The sequence below is a fragment of the Halyomorpha halys genome, unplaced genomic scaffold (assembly GCF_000696795.3).
Source record: "Halyomorpha halys isolate HHAL.00 unplaced genomic scaffold, Hhal_1.1 Scaffold1056.1, whole genome shotgun sequence".
NCBI lineage: Eukaryota > Metazoa > Arthropoda > Insecta > Hemiptera > Pentatomidae > Halyomorpha > Halyomorpha halys.
In genome coordinates, this window is record NW_027106248.1 from 159163 (window position 1) to 183905 (window position 24743).

The 24743-nt window shown below is 30.7% G+C and overlaps 1 protein-coding gene across 1 annotated transcript in view; it reads right to left on the minus strand.

Moving 5' to 3' along the window:
- LOC106688127 (uncharacterized) overlaps positions 1-24743 on the minus strand; it is a gene marked incomplete at its 5' end in the record, with an annotated part of 98684 nt that overhangs the window by 36020 nt on the left and 37921 nt on the right. The window contains 2 exon segments of the mRNA XM_067044617.1: positions 12971-13084; positions 14465-14604. Of these exon segments, the coding sequence (XP_066900718.1) occupies positions 12971-13084; positions 14465-14604 (254 nt within the window).

Here is a 24743-nt window from a genome sequence, read left to right on the forward strand (position 1 = left end):
AAAAAACTATTTTAATATAGCTGAGAAATCCGATCAAAATTGTTATGAAATTTAAGATTTAACCCATTCCCAAAAAAATAGTTCTAGCCTCTGTCTCCACAACTATTCTGTTATTGGTTTAATATTTTATTTGTTATTATTAGTCTTAGAGCGGTCATTATTTTGTATAGGAGGTTATTCACCCCTCGACCAATTCCTTATATTAACTCTAAAGCCAATTACATACACCACACTTTCTCTATTAGAATTTCTCCATTAGAGCTCAAACGAGTTTGATTAAACTCGGCATATTAATGTACAATTAAATATCTTTAATATGAACTTTGTCTTATTCTCATTGAGATAGTCTGATAGGGCTTGAAAGATAAATTTTTGAAAAACTCTTCCTTTAAAGTATCTCTAATTTTCTTTATTCGAAAACAATTAACAGTTTTCATTGTTAATGATAATAAACAGTGGATAAATATAAAATATTAAAGAACCTTAATAATAACTAAAGGAGAAAAACGGAAAAAAAAGATTTATTCGATCCGAATTGGAAAAGAGATGGTTATCTCTTTACCGATTGTATTACGGCTTCGCTCGTCACCTCTGCTCTCAGTGGCACCATGGGAAAGCAATGGAGGAGTAGGTTCAGAAGAGAGTTTGGAATCAAAAAGGTTGGTAAATTTGAGACTAAAAGACCTGCTTAAAACCGCGGAAATTGGAAGAATTAATTTTAATCAAAGCAGTTTTAAAATTTTAAACAATATCTACCTTTCTAAAATTAAGAAAATAGGATTTTAAAGATATAATGTTCTATTTGAACAGAAAAAAAAAATTGTCGTATCGCTAAACTAAGAACAGGTAATTGAAAAGTTCAAATGAATTTAGAGAAAAGAACGATTTCATAATGTATCTGGAAAAATTTAATTTATTTCTCTTTTCTTTCTGGGCAATTCAATAGCCTTCCTATTTCAATTCTGTGTTATCAATTCAACATCGATAAAATAATCCGTTAGACATGTTTGTTTAGTGGTAATGTAAAAAATTAAGAAAAGAAGAAATAATAAAAACAAAAGTATGCCTAATAATCCTCAGTAAGATTATAATAGTCATGGAGTAAAAAAATGGCTTTTTTCAAGACTTAAAAACTATTTTTAGAGCTAGCGCTTGATGATGAACGGACAGTTCGAAACGTCGAAAGGATTATTTCATTAATGTGGAATTGATAACAAATGGAATAAAAACTCTATTTGGTTGCCTAAAAAGAAAAAAAAAATTAGAAAATTATATTAATTACCTTTAAATAACAAACGACTTAATAAAAAACTATTTTAATATAGCTGAGAAATCCGATCAAAATTGTTATGAAATTTAAGATTTAACCCATTCCCAAAAAAATAGTTCTAGCCTCTGTCCCCTCTGTCTCCACAACTATTCTGTTATTGGTTTATTAGCTTAATAATAATTGGTTTTAGTAGTAATGTACCGGTAATAAGTGGAAAATCTTTACTCATGAATTTTTTTCCGATTTCATAGTAACGCGCAATAAAACTCTAAAGGAATTTTCCCATAGGTGTTGAAGCTAATGATCGCTTTATTTCGGGTTTCAAGGGTATTTATTTGCATAATCACAAAAGAATCTGTTTTTTATTTATTTGTGAGTAAGCAGGTTCCGGTGAAGCCAATTAACCAATTAACATTGCAGGAAGGACTCCATCGAAGACCAAATGAAAATAAATTTCTTGTCAAAAGCCATTAAATTGAAATAAAGGGGAAGTTTAATTTACAAATTATTTTCGAATCATTTGAGTTTTACAGGATAATTCAATTCGGAATTGATCTTATGCAAGATTTTGTGAACTTACGTTTCTTTTCTCATAGGTATTTAGTTAATTTCTGTAATGAATTAAACTAACCCTATATAGCTCTATATAGTAGAAATCTTTGAACGACCGTTTTTTCAGTCACTTTTTATTATTCTATTCAACGACAGAAAACCTGTGAAAATTTTACTAAGTAGGAGGAACTTTTCTCCTAAATGGAAAGCATAACTAGGTATAGAATAGTATTTTTTTTCTTTTTTAGGTAAAGGAAAGTACCAAGTCATGGTGTAATAGTTACCACGATTTAACTGTTGACCCTCCTAAGCGGAATGACTTTACCTAACTCCGAGAACTTGATGAATGCCTTTCTTAGACGGATAAATCGAGTTTCTCCAACAGTCGGGAAAGTTTGACTGACCTCCCGCTGAAACATACTTTTCTCTAGGACATGCACAGCAATAGGATAAAAAAAAATCATTATTTCTTTTTATCATTTTCTTGCGCGATACAGTTAAGCGGTTACATTACTTGCCTTGATTTGTATATTTACAGGTAACTAGGTTTATATATTTTCCAGTGATTTACTAACGTGCCACGAATCGGAAATAACTAAATCTTACGAAACTTTAACATAGGCATAAAATGAGATGAATTTTCCGCTGTCAGTAGTTCAATTTATTGGGTAGTTGTGGGTGGAATCGGTACAATTTCTTGGTTTATCATGTGTCATTATCTAGTTATTCGGGTTAGAAAAATATTTCAAAGGCCTATTTAAGGACAACAAACAGTCTCACACTTTAAAAAAAACTACGGAAATTGTCTTATTGAAAAACAATAATTTTTCTTTAAGCACCCTCAATAAAAATTTACAAATTAGAAAAAAACATTGCTGATTCAATCTTGTATATCAAATATATGGAACGGGGTAGCTCAGTGAGCAGGGCACTCCAATCCGAGTTCGTAGGAGGCAAACAATCATTTATTCTGATCTATCAGCCGTGGATCAAACTCTGGGCAAAAGGAAGGAAAGACCAAAATTCTTAATAATGTTTTCTCTCATCTAGGAAAATTGAATCATGACTTTAAGGGTCTTTACTGATAACTCATCTCTATCTGATCTTTCGAGCGATTTTTATCTCGACATTAAAATTCCTACGAATGCCGAACGAAAAGTACAGCGGACTACTATCCTACGACTATCTTATCTCGTTGAGTTTAACTCTCTCCCTAACCCCGAACAGCGAGGGCACCCGGCCGGAGGACATATGGAGGACACAGGGTGGCCCAGATGCAATGGTCGACTAGCGGCAGTGTACACGTGACTACGGTTGTACCAGATCCGGCTCAGTTTTTAAAATTCCGTGAGCTGTCTTCGGCTGGGCCTAGTACAAAGAGGTCCCCTAGATCTGCGGTACATTCAGGATATGGTATCTCGTTGGAATTTATAATCAGGTTGTAAACTAATGGATGACATATGAAATTATAGTATAAGTATCATAGAGAAAACAAAAATAAAAAATAACTTATCCACTTTCTTAGAATCCATGCGTTGCTTTTTCAGGGATGCTTTGGGTAGAGATATTATATTCACAAGTATAATTGAAAAAAAAGTTAAAGCTCATTTCGAATTGGTACATTACATTTATTAATTCAATTTCTTTATATTGTCAAACTAGAGCTGGAAAGAGATCCTGCAGGTTATCAACCTTTCGTAGCCTGAATCAGAAAATTACTTTTTTAATATTAACGAACAACGTTTATAACATAAACACCATGTCGTTTCGAAACAGAAGTCAATGCTTTTGTTTCTTGACTTTTATTATGCTTATACAGATGTAATTAACTGAATAGAAATAGTATTAATAAAAAAAAAAATAACGCACATAATTATTAATTTTAATCAAATTAACAACAATAAAGGTAGGTTATACCCACATCTACCATTATTTATACAGTATAGATTAATACTATAGAGATACATGGCAGTATAGATACATATACAGTATAGATACATGGCAGCTTCCTATTCTTGTTACTTTATTTCTCTATATATGTTTTCTTTTACCTAGATTATTTATCAAAACCATTATAATTAACAGTAGGAAGATATCTTCTTACAATCTACTTCATACGGTCAACTATTTACTTCCAAAATTATTGTTTACTTAATTTGGGAGCGTTAAAGAGCATCATCAAATCATATAGCAAGGTTCAAGGTAAATTCTAACAACGCTATAAATGCAATGATTCAAATAAGACTCTAGGCTGCAAACAAATGTCATTTTGGCCTTCATTTTCATTCCTCATTCTTAAGCGTGGCTGAGAATGTTGGACGCTGACGAGGAAGCAAGAAGCTTGTTAAGCATTTTTTTTTTCATACCCTCCTGTAAAGATTTTAGTGGGTATTTGGTACGTACATGTAGGAGGTATGCTATATGTATAGCTGGGTGTGAAGGATACCTTCACATACATGGGCCCTGCGCTTGTTAAGCATTATACCAGAACAATATATATATAATATTTTTTTATATTTATTTTTACATAATATTTTTTTATAATTAGACGAGTGTGTCGATTTAGGCCTTCATATCATTCTGAATTTACACAAGCTTAATGCGAATATTCAAAATTAATATTCTGGGATACAGAATCCAATGTGGACCTAAGAAACAGAACAATTCACAAAAGCTACACACAACCATAATATACGAACTATACAGTCAACAATACTAATTAATTATCCATGGTAAATTTAAAATCACGCATAACAATACGATATACACATACAACAAATATCAAATACAAGAATCTCTACTTATCTATCCCACATGGCTCCAATCCTCTAGTCTTCTATACCTTCTTCACTGTACCAGAAAGAAAAAATCAGACGCCTGCCTGGAACCTTCATAGATAACAAGTTTTGGAGTTTTTATTTATTAATTTCCAGAAATCTTTTTTATATATATTTTTTTCTTTTATACACTAAATTTATTCAGGTTTTTTATTATTTCTTCCCCATTTAACTATTTTATTTTCCTTTTTTCTTATATTTTGTATGTTATTTTATTAATTTGGTTAAACCCTCCCACTGCGTTTCTCTAGCCATTAAGTTATTTATTCATTTTAATTAATTATTTATTTTCGGTTACATTATTTATATTTTTTCTTTACTTTTTTTTTTCTTCTTTAATTATTATTTCATATATTTATTTTACATATTAGGACAACCATCCAAATAATTAAAATAAACAGATATATTTCTGGGCATCTCCAAATCATATAATTGTTTTTCCAAGAAGTATTAGAGTTGGAGAACAAATTATGATATTTGCTTGGTTCACATATTCTATAGCGATAATTTATATTTTATAAAATAAATAAAATATATTATGGAGTCCTCCATAATAAACTCTTCATGGGGATGGGGCGTTGTTTGAGTTCCTGTAACTAATGCGTCGAAGTTTACCGATTTGAGTAGCCGGAATCAATAACACATGACTGGCAATCGTGATGGTAGTAGCCCTTCTTTCTTAAATGAAATCTTTATCAAATTATTCATTTTTTAAATTATTTATATCAAATTGTTAACGCGTTTGTTCACACGAATTTAAATTTTGTAGACCATGTTAGCTAACTAAATAAATCTCTAGACGCGGAAACGTCTTTATTTTCCACAAGTGCATCCTACAATTAAACGTGATGTAAATAAAGCATTTGTCACGATCGGTTCTCACAGCAAGGGCTCCAAGGCCTGGGCTTGGCATGCCGGATATCACGCCCACTTCTTTCTCAGTATTTGCCAGAGTCGGCAAAGTTGTGGTCCTGGCGGAGGAATGTTAATGATAGCAGCTCAAGAGCATTCTTATAGCAAGATATTCTCCATTCTAATGGTAACTTGCGATTCAGAAATAGCCTGACCTCGAAAATGTAGCTCCTTCCTTGTATTGTATTGTAGAAAAAATTTTAATTACAAAATAATCGAACTCTATTAATTTTCCCCTTATAAACACATATAAGGTACTACAAAATATGACTTTGTTTAAATAAATAAATTTTTCTCCACTTTAATCTCAAAACATTTTTTATACCTTTATAAGTCCGACGTTTCGGCCAATTCGGCCATCCTCAAGGACAATCTCAATATAATTAAATATCGTTGCGATATACAATTTTGGTTGTATTTTAACATATAATGTTGTGATAAATTTTAACAAAGTAGGTTAACTGTAATAATAGTTTTAATTTTTAATTTAATGTGAACAATTGACTAATAAGGGTACTTTGTGGACTGATATAAATGCCCTGGTCAGAATAGCCTGCATAAAGTTGTTTTTTAAATGATTTGGTTCTAAAATTATATTGGGATTGTCCTTTAGGATGCCCGAATTGGCATCCGAACGTCGGATTTATAAAGGAACAAAAAATGTTTTGAGACTAAAATGGATAAAAGTTTATTTATTTAAACAATATTAACCAGTCTCAAGAAAGTGTTAAGATTATATATAAAATATGACATTTTTATCCAAATTTTAACATTCAACTGTCATGCTAAAAAAGATTATTTGTTGGCTATGAATCGTCAATACTTGCATTCCCATCGAAAAAGGAGTATTTCCAGATGTGAATCAGCTTCAATGACTTTTGGATGAGTAGTTTGTTGCTATGATATGCAAAATGTTATGTAAGTAGGTGATGTTCCAGTTCCAGCGAGTCCAGGTAAAAACTTCCGGAAGTAACGGAATTGAAAAACGTGATTCCGGCTTCAGGGCAGTTCTGGACCGCTTCACCCGATAGCCTCGAAAATAGATTGATTGCCTTCTATCCCTTACTCATTGTAATTTATAGTAATTCCTAAACAATTTTCGATATAGGATGATGAGACATGGAATAATCGGTAGTAGGTACATTAGAGGAGTGGAATAACGTTTGTAAACAAGTTCCGAAATATAGCGCTTACAAACTTTTTTTAAATCATTGTATTCATAGGTCTTAAATCATAAGTATCTATCTCATACTTAATTCTCAAAATTATTTATAAACTTATAAACACTTTCTTGAGACTGGTTAATGTTGTTTAAATAAATAATTTAATTTTTGTCCATTTTAGTCTCAACACATTTTATTTTTCTTTCAAGTCCGACGTTTCGGCCAATCCGGGCATCCTCAGGGACAATCTAATGAAAAACACTAGGCAGAGATATTAAGTAAAATTAATTTATGAAAAATATAGGATAAATTGAATGTGATTGAGTTAAGTTTGTATAGGTACATTAATTATAAAGTTAAAAAAATACAGACATAATTTTGTCATAAAAATGTCCAAATATCAATTTATGTATGCGATATTAATAACCTTAATGTTAGACTAGATTTTTGTATTTTACACCATCTTGAAACCTGAACTCTCGCTTTTTTTTCTTATTCGATAATAATTAAAAATAACTAACCAAACGGATGCCTTGGTAGACTTGTATTAAAAACATAACGAATACGAAAGAATTCTTTTATAAATATATATAATTAGTCATTAATGACTGAAAAATATATTTATTTTTTTTAAAAGGATTTTTTTGATATCCGTTTTTTCATATAGTTATTCCATCACTAACTAATTGCTTTAAATGTATTCTAAACTACCGAACTATTTTACATTATTACAAAATATCTTTCAGTATTTCATATAAAATATAAAATATAAAATTGTAACACGAAAATGGAACTATTTTTCTATTGAAAAGAAACTGCTATTCAAAATCAGTTACTTGGTTTATCAAATGTTATCAATAATCAACAATTAACAGTTTTGATTTTAATTTAAATCTTTGTATAATTTATACCAACCAGTCATTTTTATTTTTATTTTGAATCAGAATGTATTGTTTTAAACAGTTTATTTTTCGATTCACTATTGTTCATACTTTATCAAGAATTATATCCAGATGATTCTGATAGTATTGCGTTTTTGTTAATATTTGTATAAAATATTTTAGTAAATTTAATTTCGTAATCTACAACATTAAAATTTTTATTGAAAGCGTAGTGCGATCATTATTTTTCTTTACATATTAATTAAAATAAATAAATAAACAGTTGATTAAAATTCATAAATTGCATCAATTAGGTAAGGGGGTCCACCCTTCTATTATGAAATCCAGCGAAGGAGAAGGTTAACCAGAATACCCACGCTTCTTTCTCAAGGTTAGAGCTCTACTCCAAAAACCCACCACTCAATTACTTTTCACTATCTTCTGAAATCATCTCTTGAGATGCCAAGGATATTTATCGCTAATAACCTTTAAGTTGAAGAAACTGTGTGTAAAGTATTTGCAAAACAAAATACGATAATTTGAAGTAGGTACACCTCTCGATGATTATGAGGATATTTAAGATTAAGTTGATTTAGGTAACCCCTGCACGATTGAATCTTAAAAGTAACTTCTAATAATCTTACACTTAACAGCAGATGTATTTTAATTTAATTAGTACAGGTAATGAATAAAAAGAACTAAAAAATAATGGTCCCTTACGGATGCTTTGTAAAAACACTTCCATTATCATGAAAATGAAGAATCAAAAGTGCCCGTAAAAATTCTAAGATGGAAGAAATTTTCTATCGACAAGGCGAGGAAAAAGAGGAAAAATATGGTTTTCGCATATTTTTACGGTGAATGTAATGGAAACATAGGCAAGGCAACATAAACACCCCTAAGAAAGTCTTTCTTTATTATAGACAAAAAATTCACATATTTTTAGTATTAATTATAAGACTTTTTTAATATAAGTTTTATGCTAATAACAAGAATTGAAAATCATGAAATTTTATAAAACATTAAAGAAACAAAATTTATAATAGATTATTACATTTTATTATAATATACTCCACTAGAGACATCGCAATATAAAATTGTCCAGACATCGAAGATTCAAATACAGCGTTTTTAGGAAAAAATATAAAAGTTTATTTAAGTTGCTGAATACGAATTTCAGGTCTATCATCTCACTTGTCAGTGGTTTCGTAGAACAGGGAAAATAGAGAAAAAAATAAAATAAAATTTGTCAGTTTTTAGTATTACGATAATAACAAGAAAACTAAAGGTTAATAAAATTAAAGAAGACCAAAATTCTAAAAAAAGAGGAACATTACATTTTATTTTTTTATAAAAAAGTATAGAAAGTTTCTTCTCAACAATTTTTCATGTTTTTTGTAATGCTAAGTTTTCCTCCTCACTAATCCACGGTTTCGGAATACAATCACAATGGATTTATTTATTGAAATCTTCAACTATATAAAAAAAACAAATACAGTAAGTAAATGTGATAAATATTTTAGAACACATGATAATCCCGGGAAGGAGCCACTCAATGGTGTACTTCAATCCTCCCGTGACCATCTTCTTTTCAGACGCCTCGGAGGATTATCAGGGATTGTTAAGGATGAGAGATTAAGAAGTAATGGGTTTACGTGGGTAAGGATATTGGAATAAAAGAGGAGGTATTTCGGGCCAAATCTGCAACGAATGGGTTGTTGAGGTCTTTATGGATGAGTTTATTTGTGAAGAAATAAAAAGCATCAAAGATTTTACGGAGGATTTTGGAATGTAAGGATTGGATGCGGGAGGAATAGGATGGTTTAGTGAGCCCAAAAGTTCAATTCTGCAAGTCCAAATCGGTCTGATTATCATATTGTATAATAGCTTTTTTTTAATAAATGGAAAGTTTAGAGCTTTGTCAAATAAGTATCCCCATTAGATCACCTTTACTCTCAGTCGTAAACCTCTATTCTCCTACTCTACACTATCTTTTTTTAAAATCTCACTAAAACCTATTGAACAGATTAGCTACTTAGTACTCCATCTTGACAAGATATTTACTAGGAATCCCTAAACTAGACTGAAAACGACAAGAAACGAAAATAGAAAACATTAAAGTAAAATGCTGTCGATGTATTCAGGTTTTTGCTTTCAAATCGAAAATTGTATAATTTTATATAAGGATAAAAATCCAACAAAAAATTAAAATAGGCAAAATTTCCTTTCTACCAACTGGATATATTATATTTAATTTTCAAACAACCTGCAATGTAGCTAAGGCGCGCTTAAGAAAGGTTACAAAGGTGTAAAACGAAAAAAAAACTTCCTTCTATGTTCCTTAAGATGAACTGAGATATAGAGGCTTGTGGTCCAAGGCCTAGTTGAATAACTAGCTATTTGAATAATGCTGAGCTGTAAAGTGACCGTGCTAAAAAACAAGTCGTAATGGAAGAAGGAATGGTCCATTGAGCTGAGAGGCTATAATGGAAAGGCTGAATCCATGGAACTGCTCAAGTTATAGCTGCTATACCAGGGAGCGCCCGCTAGCTATAATTTAGTCGCTTTAGCACATCCCTTTTATTGCCTATAGTAACCGGTCTGCAGTAATTCTGGCTAAGCTATATAGTACAAGAGCCCGAGAGGAGAAATAAGTTAGTTATTTCACATCGATATTTTATTACTTTAATAAAAACTATGTGTAGTTGGTAGTTAAAATTGATGAGTCTGCCAAGTACAGTTAGGGGGATTGAAAATAATATTTTTTTATTCGGAGCTCTATATTATTAAAACTAACTGCAACACTAGAAAACCACATAGAACATCATTTAAAAGAGAGCAATTTTTTTATAGTTTTATAGTTCCCGAGATACAGTTCTTTTAAAAGCATTATTTCATAAAAAATGTAACGAAAAATCAGTAGTTATTGTGAGAAATCTATGTGTCAGGAACCATGAGACGTACAGATACTCTATCATTATTCTGTTTAGATACCTCACAATAAAATCACTAACTAAAATAAATAAATAAATTTCATGAAATGTTGCATTTTAAAAACATTTATCTCGGAAACTATTGAACGTAAATATCTCTATTGGGGCTCATATTTGTAAGTTTTGAAATTCATGAAAATTTCAGTTGTTGTTAATAATTAAAATAACGGGTTCGGGAAAAAATGGAGGAATATTTTTTTGTTATAATGGATAGGTATTATTTAAGTATTAATTCATACCCTTGTTCTAAGTCTTATGCAAATTAGAAAAAAAAAATGGGACGACATATCAATTTTCGTAGCAATAAAAAAATATGGGCTTAGAATCTGGATACCAGAAATATTTATTATTTGTAGTAAAAAAAAAAAAAAATAATGTAGCTGTATAGTTCTTCGATGAAAGACTTATTATATATATGTACAAAAAAAAATAGATTTTACCTATTTATAACTCTTCTTTTATGTCTGAGAACCTGGAGGTCCGGAAATAAATTCATGCGAATCATTTTAAAATTTTATGTTACATTACCGGTGTACAGTGCATAGTTTGAAATGAATCAGAATTAAACAAATATACGGCTATAGTAAATTTGACTATACCGCATATAATTTTACTGGTTTACAATCATAAAGAAATATTTTTGAATATGTTGAAAATGTTATGTATTTTGTATTAAAATCATCTAAAAGAAGTTAATTTTAAGAAACCAATTAGAAATAATAAGGACTCAAATAAATAGTATGTATAATTCGAATATTCAAAACATGTAATATTTGGTTTATATTTGTTTTTACTTCCTACCAAAAATAAATAAATAATAATAAAATAATACAGCAACATTTTTTTTTTTTATCAAATCGGTTGGAGTTGAAGATCTCCTGGTTTATTAAGACGCCTCTGTAGTAATTGGAAATAGAAAATAATTGGAATTCAATAGCTTTTTTTTGTTATATATTTTTTTTCATTGTATTAATGCTAGAAGGAATATTTACCGTTATTGGCGCCCTTTTGCAATAACTATCTTATCAAAACCGTAAAGCAGCCAATAAGGTACATCTACTCTATCTGACCTACGAGAAAAAACACTAGACCTCTGTCGCAACCTTAGTATATACTCAAGATAACATCATGGGACGTGCTTTGGTTTCTCTGCAAGGGGCTCAAGGACTTTTTTGTTTCATTGCGTTCGAGTCTTCCGTTATCGCATGACCATATTCGGCTCATAAATAAATATTTAGTCTCATATGACTTATTGCAAAAGTTTTAATGCAATAAACAAGCAAAAATGTAAGGTCCTAAATCATAAAACGTATTTATTGATTTTATTTATATATTTATTATTTATTGATTCTACTTTATTGTATTTGTATGATTTATTGTTAGTAAATAAAAATCACTAAGTACAGTACTCCTTACATTATAATTAAAATTGATATAAAAAAGTTATATAATCTCCCAACTATTATTTATTTGATTGTAAATGATATTAAAAACTATTATATTAAGTCTTTCTACATGAAAATTTACACGATTGATTAATTTAACTAAATCAATAGTTTTATGAAAAAATAGGCGATTGCAGGAAATAAAAAATGTAAGGCTTATTATTGAACGTAGACAGCTAATCTCAATCAATTAGTCCACGAGTGATAATTCATTTTTTGGAATGAATATTGAATGAACCTTCGCCGCGTGATACTCAAGAGGAAAATACTGGAATAAACATCGTATGGTGTAGTTATATGATAAAGGAAAAGTTATGAAAAAAAAACAAATTACCCTAAAAATACTTACTAGCTAATAATACAAAACAGAGGAGCTTTAGAGAATTGAAATCGGCCTAAAATTTTTGGGTCATAATCTGCGAAATATGCCCATTAAATTACAAGACTTGTAATCTAACGAACTTTTTTCGAGGTTAAAATAGATGATTTTTTCAGTGCATTTCAAGAATAAAAAACTTTCATGCAAAAAACTTAACTATTCGCGGAAGTAGTGAAAATTTAAAAAGAGTTTTCGAAAACGTTGTGGAATAAGTTAAAAACCGTCTTATAGTGTTCAATCCGAGTTCTGTTTGTTCGCGAGGAGTTAACTCTAGTTTTCTAGCATCCACCGGGAGCGGAGAGGACATATCCATATTACACGGCAAGTTACCTTCACTGAGAAAAAGATGTGGAACTAATTCCATTCTATGAAGCTTATTATTTTTCAAAGATCAAAGATTAGTGCCCTCTCATGTTGAGTAAATTCAATTGAAATTTATTTTATAATATGATTTTTTTTTTTGGTTTTCACAACTGTACATTATTTGGTAATGGACTGATAATGTGTTAATATTACAAATAATGATCGTTTTACTCACCAGCTGGTTCGCCAGGCTGGAGAACAAAGACGCTGGTTGAAGCCAATATTACGCCTTCCTCCGTCGTATCTCGTACAGGTACACCATCTTCGCAATTCAGCTCCGGGCATCCTCCTAAAATAAAAAAAATGTCAAAATATAATGAAAAGTATTCTCGAATAATGCAGGCATGTGTATATGTGTATTCAATTGTCTGTATGTTTTGACGTTTCGAACAATTTTTTTTTTTTTTTTTTAATAATTTATTTATTGATATTTACAACTGTATACACATATATACAACAAGTCAATTTGCTGTAGGTGACATAGTGACATGATAAAAACATGTGGAGAATCTACCCACTGATAGAACTCCAATAACATTTCTAGAGGAGAAGATCTCGAGGCCATCTTCTTTTCTGACGCCTAGGAGGATTATTAGGTAATGAAGGAGAAGCCAGGTTAGAAACAAGTGGATTTGGGTGGTTGAGAAGTTTATTATGGAAGTAACGGTATTTGGTTCTGGCCAAATCGGCAACTCGAACAATTTAAAATATTAATTCAAATAGATGCCAAGGAATGTAATATTTCACAACTAATACAAGCTTCCTTCTTTTAATTTTCTACAGAGCTAGTTATTTTTAATAATGCCCTGATTAGTATGAAACCTTAGCAGCTTCGGCCATTTACCTTGAATAATAAGTTATTTTCTAACACTAAGATAATATTTTTGACCTGTTTAGGGTAAATTAGCAGGTTTAAATAATTCTAGACATTTTATAATAAAATTATGCTTACTCTAAACAAAAAAAATGTAATTGTTATTACTTTAAATTAATCCATTTCCTTATTAGACAAAACTAATTTATTAAAAATAATGAGTGATCTTTATATTTTATAAAAATGGAATATTATTTGTAAACGTTTTCATTAGTATACGAATATTTAAAATCATTTCGGTGAGGTCTTCTTTTGCCTAATTATTTTAGTTTTTCTTTTTCTTTTGTTGAGATTCACCTAAACAAACTGTAGTTATTACTACTTAGAGGAGATTGATTTCCGAGATAGTTCGGGATATTACAGAAAAGCTATTGGTATTATTTTATAAACAGATATGACTACAATATACTGTTTTAATGCGAGTTTATTTTTCACAAATCCAAGTTGCGAAAATTTCAATGTAATCGATATTTACTAATATATGATTTCTATCTATAAAAATGTCAATTGTTGTATTTTGTATATAATTTTGTACAGCTAAGAAAATACTATATATAACTTTTTTTTCAAAATAAATAAACCAAAATATTAATTCCGAAATCGTGAGTTAGTAGATATATATTTGATGAATTTTGTCCGTTATTAAGAATTAAAAAATTTATACCATTTGAACCAATGGTCGTAAAGAGCTCTGGTTTTCACTTAAATGTTATGTAATACGTGCCGATTAATAATTATATAAATAAATTATTAGCATTTCCATTTTTATAATATTGCTTTGGAGACTGTACTTACCTTTACAGAGCCCGATGTCGCATTGGAAGTGAACTTGGTTACCATCTGGGAACTGGAACATAGAATAGAGTTCCGAGTCCGCGATTCCTGTCTTTTCGTCGTACCGGAACGGTGAGATCACCTGTGGGTTCAGTGGGCATCTGCAATCATACGAATAAATTTAAGTTTGTTTTCTTATTTGTTAATAATTATTATTTATTTTTTAATTAAATGGTGATAAAACATCTACATTATGGAAGCCTGAAGGGTTTCTCCATCATAGGTATTGCTCTCTCATTTGCTTAATTTTAAGAGATATCGATAAAAAATTTATGATGACTTGATAAATTGGGGAGAAAGATGAATAAATAATAAATTTAAGTTTATATAAATGAATATTATACTAAGAAAGAGATGAAAAGAGGAAGTGAGAGAGAAGCAGTTCGAGAGATAGAGAGAAAGGGTGATTAAAACCATTCTTAGAACGGGAATCTTCACTAATATTTAAATAAATACTGATTTATCGAGTATTATCAAAATGATGTCCTATTACACGAATATAAAAACAAATGTCCGGGTTACGTGTTAATTTCCTTGACGGCAAATGGTAGATATTTTTTTTAAATACTTGAACCAAGAGTCTAGCTAGATTTTGTTTTGTTTTTAAAGCATTTAAGAAACAAGAAGAAATATTTTTAAAAAAATATATATAACAATCCGTGGAAGAATCATTTACATAATACGTACAAACGTTTTCTTTTTAAATAATGAAATTATTTATTTTTACAAATAATGTAAACAGCCGGAATGTCAACACGCGGTGGATGTGGTGAAACATGAGATAGGAAACCACTGAGCGTGGGAAACCTTACATGAGTTGAGTTTTATGTCATGCTGTGCCATGAACTGGTTAGATCCCGGTCGGACAAGTTCTTCAATAACAACAGGTTTATTAATGTATAATCTTCTAATGTATTTAATAATCATTCTACGTTTTAAAAATGATGCATTTGAATATTCTATTATTCAACGAATGCATTTCAATTATTAAATTTTAAAAAAGATTATTCGAGTAACTGATACGATGTTATATAAATGAGCTTGTTATGGGCTGAGTAAAGATCGAATCATTAACAATTTAATCAGTGCTGAACCTACGAATGAACGTCCGAGATTTGAACCGAGACACAGATAATAAAATTTTGAGGTTCTTATCTAAGGTAGTTGAAAAATCTAATAGGCAAATTTAATTGCATGAAAACTATAATTTGTAGTCGGGATTTACATGTTTTTATTATTTTTAATAGGGAACTTTTGTTGTGTCCAAGATAATAAATTAATAAATTTTTTTTTTAAATCATAAAACAGTGAAAGTGTGCGAGAAGTTCTGTTTAAGGTGGGGTTGGATGAGAATTTTACTTTTTAATTAGTACACTGTGAATTAATTTAAATCTGTTTGAAACCCGCCACTCCCACTCTTTTTTCGCGCCCTTCATTATAATAAAATTAGTAATTCATATACTTTGCTAAGTCTTCTTCCACTCTCCATGATTGCCGTATTTATTATGATAAGTATAAAACGTATACTTTAATACTTTAAAGTATAAACGTATAACGAGTATTAGTCTATGTACGACATACCACAATATCTCTAGGAGATTATAACACTAAAAATAATAGAAAGGAATACTAAGTAACCCGCCCCGTTCCCGAAATTCTATTTTTTTTTTTCGTACCCTCCATAGAAAATAAGGAATACTTAGGTACAATGATGTCAGTTGAAGTGTGCTGCCATCTTCCCGAAATTCTAAAATTAGGTCTAGGCTTGTGTTATCTCCAAAAAATTTACTCATAACAAGTAGAGGAGTCTTTCAACTGAAAAATAAAAAATAAATCAAGTCAAACTTGAAGCTGGTCTCAGTATTTTTCGTAAAGACCCGTAATTCTTCTTAAAACCTTGGTAAAAAGTGAAAGAGCTATTTTTGTACCGAAGCTATTAAAATTACTCTTAAAGAAGGTTAGCACTTAAGCTACTGCATACTTGAGATACGGCTCAATAGACAAAGATTAGCGTTAGGGTGATGTACAGCCTGCTTGAGATAAGGAGCCAAGCCTCGAAAGCGTCTTGTTAAACAAATTACTTTCCGGTCACGGCCGAGCCGATCTGTTAGCCAAATAACTTCCTCACTGCCATCCAGATCACGTCCTACGCCTTCATTTTCTCTTCCTAAGAAAGGGAGGTTCCGATGTTTTCCTAATTCTTCAGTGAAAGGGCTGCTTTCTCCTGTTCGGGACAGTGTCATGATCGGTTGTGTCACACCTTTGAACAATGGAGGCGAGAACAATCGTTTGGTTTGGGTTCAATGCTATTGGCCCATTGGGTTGCTGTCAGAACAAAAAGGTTAGGAAAAATGTTTGATGATTTGTTGACATATAAAGCAGGCGAAAACTTGTAATTATCACATGTGGCCTTCGTGATATAACTGACTTTAAGATGGCTACATTGCTGTTTTGGTTTAATAGTGACACAACTGACAAAAAAAAATTATTTTGAATTGGATATATTCGAGAGATAGTACCGTGAACTGAAGTAACTTTTTCTATTGGGGTTCCCGGGTTACAGACTTTACTAAGTCTATTAAGGGTGTCTTGATGTAACCTCAGTCTAAGGGACGTAGGTACCAGAGCTCCCGAATTTGAACGTTGTGGTTTCGATTCCCAACTGGGGCAGTTAATATTTATTTCTAGGCGGTCCCAAGAAATGAATGTTGACCCTCCCTCCTTGATTAGTACAGCGCGGCAGATCTGGTAGCCGCCAGGGGTCGGCAAAAAGCCCCACTTGTTGGACTAGTTTCCTCCACCAAACTCACTAGGAATACCAAAATCAATGCTCCAATCTATAGAATACCTCAAATTTAAATTTACTTTAATGAATAAATAAAAAGACTTTTGTAACGACCTAGTAACGCCCAGAACAAACTAGAACGAATTTTGATCTAAGATTGATCCATGATTTTTAAATAAATTCACCGAAACACTAAGTCATGGAGGATTGATTATTACTCAACAATGTAACGATATAGTCATAGTTAACTGGGTAAGCATTAGGCAAAGTTGGAATGGTCATTCAATCAAATAAACAAATTTTTTTAAAAATCATGTTATTGAATTTTTTTTGTAAATTTAGGAGTCTTATAAACATATCAACGTCTTATGTTTGTAACTCAACACATACCTATAACAATTAGTGCTCACAACTGAATGATAGGGAAACTTATGAGACAAAAAATAAATAATAAATTTAAAAAAAATGATAACTTCATAGGTAAGGAGTTAAAAGTAAAAAAATGATTCGTTTTAAACTTATATCTACTTGGAATTTTTGACGTAGTTATCTAGAAATCAAAAAAATCATTAGGCCGCAGAAATATGGTACCGACGCCGTCAGAATGGCGCCATAGACCAAACCGGAATGACCGCAGAGTTATGCCCAGTTATGACCATGCCCATATAAAAAAAAAAAAGAAAGTTCTAGGTCAGCACACCTTGCCATTTCTAATGGGTAGTTTGTACATCATTACTTATATTCCAAGATTTAAAAATAACATTATCATTTTTATTTTTTTTTTCGTTTTTGAGAATAAAATTTACGTGAGACGGCCGCATGGTTGAACGAATTAATTAAGTTTGCGGATTGAATTAATAAAATCAATACTCGTCCATTTTCACACTACTTCTTCCTAATTTTCCAACAAATTTGGCCAAAATCGGACGCTTTCGAAATATCGGTGTTCCCAGAAAAATACGTTTACGTAGTCCTAAGTAAAAGAAGTAGAATGAAATAAAATCGATATGGGACTAACTGAATACTAGCCCGCACAATCTCTGAAAATTAATTCCGACCCAAAATTTGACTGCAGACAGACTGAGACGACACCGCAATTTGCTCATTGACGTTTAAAATGTAGTTTGCACGTGAAAATGTTCGATTTAATGGCATAATTTTTTTAAAATATTTTCTTCATGAATGAGCTTCCATCTCAACCTTTGGTAGTGACAAAGCTAAGAAAAAAAAAGCTACACATACTTTTGAATGTATTTTATGTTGTGTTAAGGCTGAACTGTGGGTTTGGGGTTGTCAAGGTTTGTGGTTGGAGGCGTGTAAGCAGGCAACTGATAGTTGCTCAGATTAAGAGTAGTATTTTGGTTTCCCTGTTTATCTTTCTGTTAATAATTAATTGTAGATATTGACAAACAATGAGTGCAATTAATTGAAAAAGCAAAATAGGGGCTACTGGGTTATAATAACCCAATGGCATTTCCTTCGGTCTTTTTACTCAAGGAGTTCGTTCATCCATCTTCTTTTCATCCTCATACGTTTGCGATCCACCATGCTTTTGGTGAATGTGTTTTATACGAAGATTCGCAGAATGATCTTGAAATTATATATTATTTATGATTATCTGATCGCATCACTGTTGCTTACTTTAATAAATTTCTTGAGTGTTTTGGAATTTTTCTGTTGAAATTCTTAAGCATGTAGATTTTATAATGTTAATGGCCATAAAATAAGTAAGGATACTTTTTACCGAAATAGGCACCATGGGCCATTGAGATTTACCTCGTAACAAGTTACGAAGGGTACAGCTGGGAATCAAATCCACCACATTTCCTCGGTGGTTCGGATATTTGTCAGAACGCAATTAATGGATTTTTATGCAGGGTTTTAACCTCTGCGAATTCCTCCGTAGAAGAGGTTTGTTCCACTGAGAACGAGCCGTGCGATTCCAACCTCCATAAGAGCTGCAGTGATGTAGAAGGGAACCGGCTGAATACAAATAGTAAAGAAACCTCTTCACTTAAAATCCCAAAGACGCAGTAAAAGCTAAGAGCCTATTGTTACAATCCCTCGAGTCCGGGGATCGGCTCGTAAACATGAATTGTTGAGCGGGTCCGGCTTTCTTCAACTATTGGCTCGGTAGTGTTCATTATCTTCTGGCGTTCTGCTATTGGGGGAGGGAGAAAGTAAATTCATAAAAAAACTTTTTTTTATAACTGTATATCTTATTTCAGTTAGCCTTCTTATTTCAGAAGTGAAGTTTAGCAGTAATATAACAATAACCAATTTTCTTAGATATACGTATGTCTTAGTAAATCGTATGTTTTATGCAATTATGTGCACAATAAAGGTCTGACTAATGCAGCTATTTTGTGTACGTGATTTCTTTTTTGCGTAGTTAATAACTATTACATAACGGTTTAGAAAATGAAGTAGTTTAGTGAGGCTACCGCTGGCTTATGTTTACGAACTATAATCAATTCGTAATTTGGCTCTTTAATTTTCCTCTTAGATATCTTTTTATTTCTTATATTTTATCGTTTTATAATATTTTTTTACACATATTTATTTTCTTCAATACTTATCTGTTTTTTCTTACTGATTTATTTCCATTTCTATTTTAGTTTCATTCGCATATATGATATGATTGAATAACTTACAACCTTAATACTTATCGCTCTTGAGTGAGGTAAATTGTATAATTTCAATAAAATTCTTTTAACTGAGAATTGGTGGGTTATAGTCATGATAGAGTCCATAGTTAGAAAACAATTAAACTGGGTTAAAACAGTAAATATTAATATTCGTTAATCAGTCTTTGTTACGAAATAAGAATAAATATTGAGGAGTTAACATTAGAATGTGAAAGAATGTTGAATCTCAGTAGGGATTTTTAAAATGAATGACAACAGATAAGAAATGTTCAGTTCAGCACTGTCAAAGCCATCTATAGTCAAGGGAGTTAAGGCGTCCATCGGAGCAACATTGTAACGGCAGCGATGCCGGTTCCAATTCGGCCTGTTTGACTTTTATTTCGTGGCGGTCCCACGAAAAGAAAACATGACCCTTCCACTAAAGGCATGGTATGGTAACCTGCAGATACCCCTCTCTCCTTTCCGTATATCGGAAATGACCGTCTGGGAGATAAAAAAATGTTAGAACTGTCACACCCTATTTCTACAATGGTTCTAAATAACTGGCAATGTGACCCATTCCACTATGTCATACAGTTACGTAAATATAGACATCTAGAACATTGACGACTGTAATTCCCTCGACAGTTAATGACAATATAGACGCCCATAAAATAGGCTTTCAACACTTACGATTGAATTATTCACGAGGCAGTGACTCACGATGGATGGAGCCTTATGTCATCCAGAGGTGTCCTCCACTGATAAAAAAAAAAGTTAGAGGAAAACGTACAGTAATGGAAAAGGGATTGCGGTAAACCTCCTACGTCATGGCTCGTACAAAAACCTGTCTTTCACCAGTATTCATGGTATTTACAATATTCCCACATGCTTAATGTCAGATTTCTTACTTGTTAAATTGATTACACGTACTCATAACGGGACATGGTAAGAATACTTCCGCGTTGGATTTTTTACTTAATTTATTTTTATTATAAGGCGATATTGAATGTTTGTACATTAGGTGTTTATTAGTTTTATACAAATGATATCTGAACTTTTCTCAATCAGTTATGCTATTTCCAATACCTATTTATACTAAATAAACACTAATTTTGAGTACAAACAACTAGGTTTGAGTATTATTATCATTATGATAAATATCCTGAGTGTTATACTCAAATATAAATGAGAAATTTTCTATCAAAAGTAAATATATTTTTTTTGTGGATATTGCTAATAATAAAATCATTAAGGGATAATTTCATGTAGATAAACTAACGTTTCAATGAAAATTGTGATTTATAACTCATATTGGACCGGGGTAAATTTAAATTTTGGAATAAAATGACTAATTTTTAGGGGTTGAATTTTAATTTATTTACCAAAAAATCTTTACTTTTCAGTTAAATGAGAAAATGGAGGTGCGGTCAATGAAGAACGAAAATAAATAAGTTATTTATTAGTACCAATGTTTCGGCAAGAATTTCGGACCTTTATGAGGGCTAAAAACAAAAAACAAGATAACAACCATAATGAATAAAAGAAATAACAGAATGTTCAGAAAATGACTAACATTACAGATATATAAATAGTATTGAAAGAAATGTATAGTTCAAATATTATTAGAAGATAAAAAAAGGCTATATGAGAAATATAATATTAAAATTAAGTAAGGGAAAGAAAAAATAATAAAACATATATGAAAATCTAGTTAGTAAATAGACGTACAAAATGAAAATTATTTAAAATAAAGCTTTTTTTTATCACCTTATTTTAAATAATTTTCATATTTTACATATTTATTAACTAGATTTTGATATGTATTTTATTATCTGTTCTTTCCTCTTACTTATTTTTTTTATAATTTATTTATTGATATTTACAACTGTATAAAAATCATAATGACATAATGATAATGATATGATACAGCATGTAGAGAAACTACCCAGTAGTAGAACTCTAAAAACATTTTACAATATAAGGTCACGAGCCCATCTTCTTTTACTTAATTTTAATATTATATCATGCAACCTTTATCTTTTAATAATGCTTAAACGATACGTATATTTCAACACTATTTATGTATCTATAGTGTTAGCTCTTTTATAATCATTATGTGATTCCTTTTATTCATTATCTAATCTTCTTTTTTGTTCTTAGCGCTAGAGAAAGCTTGAAATTCAGCCGAAACGTAAGCATTCATTTTGGTTCTTCACTGACTATCTTCTCATTTTTATATATTATCCTAACTATTAGTTCATCATTACTTTTCAAGTTGGATGTATTAACTTTCAATCCAAAACTCCTCAAATATTTGAAATAATCTTTTTTTTTGTATACAAATATGTAAGTTAAACCTTTATAACAAATATCCTAGAAAATTATCAGTATTTGGTTAGTACTCTTTATTAACTAATGGTTTTCTACACAAAGAAGCGATGTAGTAAGGTTTAACTGCCACTCCAATTTAACAATGCTCACTTTATTATAGTGGGTGTATTCCTGCTCTTTCATTTTTATACAATATTCATGAATATTAAAATAAAAAAAACCTGCTTTCATTTTAATAGAATTTTAATTAAATCCTTAGATACAATTTTACCTGGTTAGGGTGTGTATTGGACTTTAGTCAATCTACAAGGTCATTTTCTAAAAATTTTAAATATGCATAACAGCAAATTTATAAACATATCAATGAATTAAATTAAAAATAAAAAAGTTAACTGTCTTTTCGATTTTCTAAAGGCATTCGGAATATATCTTATCAATATGTTATTATTGAATTACTAGTTTAGCAAGTGTTGAATGAATCATTGTTATCGTGGACTTTGTCTTTGATTTTTTTTAGTAGTTGTAAAACAAACAATTCACATACTGTGATTATAAATGAAATTAAAAATAGAACTTTGAAAAATGAAACAATCTAGATAAGCTCAACAATTTATCGAATATGTCACAGTATTATCTTCTCGTATTATTAATGCAATTTCTAGAGGTTTATCACGTTTTAGTATGGCTGTTACCTTTCACTACCTTTGATATGGTATTGAAAAAATGATTGGTCAAAATTACTTCATGTTATTTGTTGTTGTAAGCGTGCGTACGTGCAAGTTGCTATCTGTCCGGTTTTTTTGTCATTAGTTACGTACTTTTACAGTCACTACTAATACGTATTGGCGAACTTCATCGTTGCCAATTGTCTTGGAGTGATAACAAAGAACATTTTTTGACGAATTAAGGTCAGTTTAACATCTGGTGAAATATATATATTTATGTATAAAAAAAAAAACTTCAAAAAAGTGTATTGTTACAGAGGTATAAATGCTATGAGGTTATGTATGAATTATTGCTTAGTGTTATTGTAAATCGCATATTATCAATACATACTTCATAAACAAATCTATCCTATTCTCGAATACCAGAAATTTCCACCTGTTAATCTATATTTTTGAAAAATAGTGCCCAAAATCCCTTGGAACAATTTTTAGGTCTGACAAATAGATTGTTGTAATCTTCAAGCCTGAAAAAAGTCGTTAAAAAAAAAATAGGCCAACAGTAAAACCGGTGTCATTAAACTGAACTATCGAGCCGTAGTGATTTATTGCAGTCAAATCTTATTCAAAGAATTTGTAATCAATTTGCCATTTATTATTTTATTTTCAATTGTATTGTCCCTTTATTTCCCTGAAAAGAGAATTTAAATATTTTAGTAAACATGAAGGGACAATAAAATGTATTTTAGACATATTATCAAGTGTAGAAAGTCCTTCAGTCAAAAAATGTATTGTAATATTGCATTGAAAATGTCTTATATTTAGTAAAATAGTAAAGTGACTACAACATATAACTAGTTATATTACTTTTATCTGGATTAACTAATAAAACAAAATGTATGGCTCGGTCCCTGTGTCTTTATTGCAGTTACATATTTTTAATAGTAAAATATTTATAAGAGCTTTAATGACAGCAGAGAAGGAAAGGCTACAGTCAGTGGGCTAATGAGAACTCATTCCTTTCCCGACTACCATAGAAGGTAGTAAGCACTCACTCTCAGAAATACTTCCTGGTGTTTTTTTAAATTCAATAGCAACTTCCACTTTTATTTGAATGATTTTAATTATATAATGAGTCGAAATAGTTCAATTAAAAATCTAAATATTGCTATGTTATAGAATATTCACGTTCCTTCAATAAATAATATGACAGTGATAATAATTAGTAATAACGATAAGTATACTCAAATATTATATTTACAATATACGTTGATAATTAAATAAATTCACTTATTGGTTGAATACAAAAGTTTACTTATTTTACTTATATTTTAAAATTATGGGGCTGCCACAATAATAATATTATATACGGGTTAGTCCCATCCCGTCATATTATTGTAAATTTTTTTTTAATCCTGTTCGTGATATGCGATTGTGTCACCATGCTATAAATTAAATATAATATTTAATAAATATTTCAAACCCTCCAATCCCACATCACCATCCTTGAAGAATAGTGCCAAAACTGGAGGATTAAAATTAATTCCAATAAATCCCACCAAATCTCATTTACCCTTCGACGTAAACCCATGACCTCTTGGCCTACAGTATCCTTTAATAATACCCCACTTATTCCTGTCGAATAGATCCGTTACTTAGGACTACATCTCGACAAACGACTGACATGGAATCCTCATACAAGACTAAAGAAACTGCTCGTAGATTTCGACTATTGCAACATTTACTAGACAAACGGTTTAAATTGCCAATCCATTACAAAAGACTGATCTACATGACTATTATGAGGCCTATCTGGACATACGGAGTTGAGC